Source organism: Telopea speciosissima, chromosome 7, assembly GCF_018873765.1.
Source record: "Telopea speciosissima isolate NSW1024214 ecotype Mountain lineage chromosome 7, Tspe_v1, whole genome shotgun sequence".
Lineage (NCBI taxonomy): Eukaryota > Viridiplantae > Streptophyta > Magnoliopsida > Proteales > Proteaceae > Telopea > Telopea speciosissima.
Window position 1 is genome coordinate 35,485,820 of NC_057922.1, and position 6,010 is coordinate 35,491,829.

Genomic DNA, 6,010 nt, shown 5'->3' on the forward strand with positions numbered 1-6,010 from the left:
AGTCTAATTTGTGAATAAAAATAGTTCACAAGTTACTCTAAAATGGCCCTTTTGAAGTTTGAGGTACTCCAAATGTTTTTTTATTTTTTTTCCAAACATGAGATATTAAGTGTAATTTATCCATAAAAAAAAAAAAAAAGATTTGGTGAGTTTCACTTGACTCGGGCAAAAATACAGAATAATTGAAAACTCGGATTAACCCGGACATGGTCTATTCATTTCTTTAACCTAGCCATCTTCATGACTAGGGCTGCAACAGGGGTCGGGTTGGGTCGGGCTTTTTAAAACCCCAACCCAACCCTGAGTCACCTTAGCTAGGCCTAGGCCCGACCCAACCCTGACTCAAGGTTAGAACAATCCAACCCTAACCCTCTCTCAGGGTTGGGCCGGGCTGACCCTGATTGGTCCTGATATGGGGGGGGGGGGGGGGGGAAGGGAGATGCATGGGCTGGCTAATCTGGGAAAGGGAGATGAATGGGCTTGGGAAAGAGAGATGCATGGGCTGGTCAGGCTAGGAAGAAGAAAAAAAAAAAATAAAGAAGAAAGAACATGAAGCAAAAGACAAGGTCGGGTTGGGATGGGTCAGGCTCAGCCCAAGGCCTCAATCCTGACCTGGCCCGGCCCTAACTCAGGGCCAGAAATTCCTAATCCTGACCCGTCCTCAGGACCAAGGTATCTCAACCCAGACCTTGTTCGGGCTCAGGACGGGCTCGGGCCGTCAGGATCAAACTTGCACCCTATTCATGACTCCTTACCAAATTTCATGTTTAGTTTTAATTCAAATTGGATAACCCGTTCAAATCAAAACTTGGTTTTTCAACTGTGCTCGATATAGATCGGTATCAATGATGACAGATTAAACCTTCCAATGTTAGTGGTCCCATGTGGTCGACCAAATCTAAGCCAGTCTCAAATTTTCAGGATACGTCGAAGTTATTTTTTTCCGGTAAAAGGAGACCGCGAAGTTAATCTTCAAAATATTTAAACTTTCAAATTGGTGCGAAGCCAGCCCCGATTGGAAAATTTTGAAACACACGGATTGCTAACGTGGCATACTTTTGGTCGTTGGATCAGACCATCTTCAAAGGAAGTCGAGGATCCCGCGCAAGTTCGTAGGCCGTAGCTATATAAATGAAGCCTGCAATCTCTCTTCCATTCCAACATCTCAATCGAAATAAAAAATCAACAAGACTGAGATTGCGCTTTAAACCCTATTCGATTCTCGTTTTGTTTTTGGGTTCTCTTCTCTCAATTAGTGAGTATTTTCAGTTTCAGAAGCAGATTCAGAAATGGAGAGTGGCAAAACCACAAAGGGAGCAGGAGGCAGACGAGGTGGTGACAGGAAGAAGGCAGTTTCGAAATCCATTAAAGCCGGACTGCAATTCCCGGTGGGTCGTGTTGCCCGTTTCTTGAAGAAAGGTCGCTACGCACAGAGGGTTGGAACCGGTGCTCCCATCTACCTCGCTGCAGTTCTCGAGTATCTCGCCGCTGAGGTTTATATGTTTCCATCAAGTTAACTGCTTGTGTTCTTCATAAATTGAAACGAATGGTTTTTTGGTCGATTTTAATTTGTTCTAATTCGATCTATATATTTTTAGGTTCTGGAATTGGCTGGGAATGCAGCGAGAGATAACAAGAAGACTAGGATCATACCAAGGCATCTGCTGCTCGCTGTGAGGAACGATGAGGAACTGGGGAGATTGCTTGGTGGGGTTACCATTGCTAGCGGTGGTGTTCTTCCCAATATCCACACTGTTTTGTTGCCCAAGAAGACTGAGAAGAGCGAAAAGAGTGAGAAGACTTCTCAATCCAAATCTCCCAAGAAGGTCGCTGCTTAGGGGCTAGAAAGTTTAAGCCAGAATAGTTTAGATATTACGCTCTGTAATCAGAAATGTTTTTCTTTTGTTAATCGAAAATCAGATCTTTTGCCAGTTTCCAAATTTGTCATTTTGATTTTGAAGTCTCTTCTCCAATAACTTTTTTGATTCGAGGACATACAGAGTGCACTTCTGGGTTAAACGTTGGGAATTTGCCAATACAGAGTGCCTTTACTAGGTGTTCTCTTCGTTTAATAGATTTAACTCTAAAGTTAAACCATTTCCAGGTCTTTAAACACACAGGTAGATCCTGAGTAAACTTGATTTCTTGATCAACTATCATTATGTAAAGAATTTGATAACTAGCATCATTGTATGCGGCTGATTTTGGAGGGCAGGGTATCTAGTTGTTTGATTTCATGGTTTATAGTTTATGCAAATACAACCCAGTTGTGTAAGGATTGTACTTTGTACTTGCCTCTGAAACAATTGTAATTTTTGAGGATTTGGGTAGTAACAGTACCCTGGTTGGCCTGAGTTTCATGAGACCATGGATTTAAATAGGAATAAGACCAGGTGAATCTGGTACTCTGAATTGGAACCAGTTGAGCCTGACCTTGGTTCCTGCTGTTCTGGAGCTGATGATCCAATTGATGGGGGGGGGGTGTTGTTAGGGTTCAGGTAAAATCTGGTATAGATTCCATCTGATTCATGATCAAGTCTAGTTGAACCTGCTTCAGAACTTGATTCCTTGTTTTAAAACCCTACATGGGATAAAGGCATCTCATTAGATTAAGCACATATGAGCATTATCTGCATTTGCTAAATGCTAGTAGATTGGTTGCAGAGTTTATGTGAACATAATCATCAAGAAGGGCCTTGCTGTACAGTAATTTGCAATTTCTCATGCCTAGAGGACTAAAATCTCACAAAAAAAATTGCATATTCCATAGATTTGCATGAGGACCATTCCTACTGCATTTGGATGGGAATATGAGGGTCTACAGCGAAGTTTCCAACTCAGTTACGGGTGTCAGGCATTCCCATTAGAAAGTTTCCATGATTGTGGTTGAGGTTCCTCAGAAAATCATATTCAAGACATTGGGATAAAAAAAATTTGAAACTCATACGGCCAACAATTCATATACATGATTAGTGGGTTCTTTGAGCTCTATTGAACTACAACCCAAATCTTTTCTAAGTCCCCTCTCTTTCATCAACAACCTCACCCTCTCGACATCATCCCATCTTTCCATTTCTGCATACAAGTTAGACAACAAAACATAGTAAGCACCATTCTCTGGTTCTACCTCAACAAGTTTTTTTCCTGCAATTTCACTCAGTTCCAAGTTCCCATGGGCTCTGCAACCTGCTAAGAAGGCTCCGCACATGACTTTATTAGGCTCGAAAGGCATCTTTCCCATGAACTCAAATGCTTCTTGAAGATACCCTGCACGCCCCAACATATCGATCATACAACTGTAATGCTTGGGCCCTGGTGAGAATCCATATCTCCCATCAACCATAGAATTAAAGATCTGTTTTCCTACTTCTACCAACCCTGAGTGGCTACAAGCACATAGGACCCCAAGTAAACTCACTTCATCCGGCTTGATTCCTTCTGTTTCCATTCTAAAGAACCACAAAAGTGCCTCCTTTCCACTTTTTGCTAGAGCGAGACCTTTGATGAGCGCATTCCAAGTGAATACATTCTTCTGATGCATGTTCTGAAAAACGCTCAACCCCACATCGATTCTCCCGCATTTTGTATACATATCAACCAAAGAAGTTCCCAGGATCACATCCAGTTCCCAACTATTCTTTGTAATGAAATCATGTATCCAAACACCCATTTCAAGCGCCCCAGAGCAGGCACAGGCAGACAATGCATTAACCATTGTTACACGATTTGGAGACACACCTGAGTATAGCATTCGCTCGAAGGTAATCAGCGCTTCATCAAGCTCCCCAGAATTTCGATTGCCATCAATTAAGACAGTCCATGAAACTGCATCTCTCTGAGGCATTTCATAGAACACCTGTTGGCATGTACACATATCACCGCACGACGCATAAACGTTCAAGAGTGAATTTTGAACGTAAATATCATTGAGATGACCTAATTTGAGGATCTGGGAATGAATAGATCGGCCCTGGTCAAGGTATCTGAGGTCGGAAAGAGATTTAAGAAGGAAAGGGAAGGTGAAGTGATTAGGAGAAACAGAGGCATTGAGCATGCGAGTGTAAACAGAGACGGAGGTTTGTGGAGAACAGGAATGAGAGAAGGCCCTGATGAGGGAATTGCAGATGAATACATGTGGTTTCTGGAGTTGATTAAAGAAGAGGAGAGCGGAGTTCAGAAGACCTAGAGATTCAGAAGCATGGATGAAGTGGGAATGGATTTTTGTGTTGGGGTGCAGATTGTTTACTAGGATTTGGGCTTGAATTTGGTGTAGCTGGGTTGAAGAGGTGCAAGCGTTTAAGAGATTGACGATTCTGTTTCCTAAGCTGTCCATTTGAAGGTAGGTTCTCATCATCAGCTGTGAAAGATTGAGGATTCTGCTTCCTAAGCTGTCCAGTTGTGAATAGGAGGAGGGTCTCATCAGGTGTGAAAGATGAAACACCGACTCCTCCATCTTCTGTTGATCGATCAATAATGTAATTAATGGGATACGATCTGCAACTTAAAGAGAAGCGTCAAAACAAAGAAAAATACGATATAATGGGAGACAAAAAGGAATAATTGCGCATCCAGGGAATCGAACCCTGGTCAGTACCGTGGGAGGGTACTATGATACCACTACACCAGATGCGCTTGTTATTTATAAGAGTCTTCATCATATTACAAATACGATTATTCTAAAAAGATACGCTAGTTATTGAGAATTCGTCAGCCTTAGATCGATTTTAATGACAAAATAAAAGATTCTGTTTTAAAATTATTGCTTGTATTGCACCATGCTATTCTGATTTGCACGAACAATCAACTCTTCCTTGAAGAGATCAAGGTGGATGTTTACTGTTTTATAGGAGGGACACTTAATTATGACAGCTGCAGGTTTTTTGGAGCCAAATATTTAGGTTAGCATAGGGGCTCGATCTTTCCTCACAACTGGGATACAAGATCAAAGAAGTTTGGTGCTGCAATTTGGACCTTCTTGAGATACTTCCGTCTCCAACTACATCTGTGTGGCTTTGGAGTTTGGTCCCTCTTTTGATGAAAGTTACAGAGTCACTTTCAGACATACCCTTATGCAACACCAAGAACACTAATATTTTGGATCCCAGCAAGTTTATTACCAACAATGTAATTGAATCCCAACCGAGTTTTATTGTGTGACAATATTGTAGATACTCTTTCCTGTTTTTTGTTAGCATATATTTTTCATTTTTCATAAAAAAAATATAAGATTTTGAAAATTCAACATTACAAAGAATTCGGTTTCTCTCCACGCAAGTAAAGAGAGAAGCTCTTCCTCCATCCCCATTTGACCCTCTAATTGGGGAGGAAAAATGCATATCAGATCATGAACAAGGGAGGGAGTTAATAATGAACCCAAAGTATAAAACAGCATCACAATTCACATCATCATAGGTAAAAGGATTCTATCTTCATTTTGGGACTAGGCTAAAGGGCCATCATTGGCCTTGGATGTGTGCCAAAGAAGTAATACTGACCCTAAATTTTGTGGCTGTTTTCTTCATCCACGTTGAAGGAAAACTTTCTTCTGTAAGGGTTTATGTACTATTATCATAGGATAAAGTTTTCCGACACGGGTGGCTGACCGCTGAAAAGTCAGCCACCATTCTAGGGTCATTAAAAATCCCCTCTATTGGATGAAATCAAAAAATTCCCTCCCTGCTCTTCTCCTAAAGGTCGTGGACGACACTCTCCCACCCATCCGAAGGCCACATTCTCCTAGATCATACTACCAGCATATAATTAATTTTTTCAGTCTCTCCGCATAGTGACAAATGATCCGTCTTTGGGACAGCAGAATTAGCAAGCTAGAGGAACCCCAAAATTGGCCTTTTATACAAGTTTGAATGTTTACATGCAGGTTGAGAACTTACTCTCTCTCTCTCTCTCTCTTCCATGTCCATCAAATTCTTTTTGAAGCTCTCTTAATTAGTCACAGTAGAGATCTGTCAAAGGAGCTATTACAGTAAAATTCAGCAGGGACATCCTAATT

The 6,010-nt window shown here is 41.4% G+C and overlaps 2 protein-coding genes and 1 non-coding gene across 3 annotated transcripts; 1 reads left to right on the forward strand and 2 right to left on the reverse strand.

Moving 5' to 3' along the window:
* Window positions 1-1,173: 1,173 nt before the first annotated feature.
* Window positions 1,174-1,960, forward strand: LOC122667512 (histone H2A, sperm). The gene is made up of 2 exons (XM_043863790.1): window positions 1,174-1,493; window positions 1,599-1,960. Exons 1-2 carry the CDS (start codon window positions 1,290-1,292, stop codon window positions 1,836-1,838), a joined length of 444 nt encoding a protein of 147 aa, XP_043719725.1. The 5' UTR covers window positions 1,174-1,289; the 3' UTR covers window positions 1,839-1,960.
* A 949-nt stretch (window positions 1,961-2,909) lies between these two features.
* On the reverse strand, window positions 2,910-4,362 carry LOC122667508 (pentatricopeptide repeat-containing protein At5g66520-like). The gene has a single exon (XM_043863787.1). The coding sequence runs from the start codon at window positions 4,352-4,354 to the stop codon at window positions 2,942-2,944; it is 1,413 nt and encodes a 470-aa protein (XP_043719722.1). The 5' UTR covers window positions 4,355-4,362; the 3' UTR covers window positions 2,910-2,941.
* A 199-nt stretch (window positions 4,363-4,561) lies between these two features.
* TRNAG-CCC lies at window positions 4,562-4,632 on the reverse strand. The gene has a single exon. It is a non-coding gene; the product is annotated as a tRNA-Gly (tRNA).
* Between the last annotated feature and the right edge of the window lie 1,378 nt (window positions 4,633-6,010).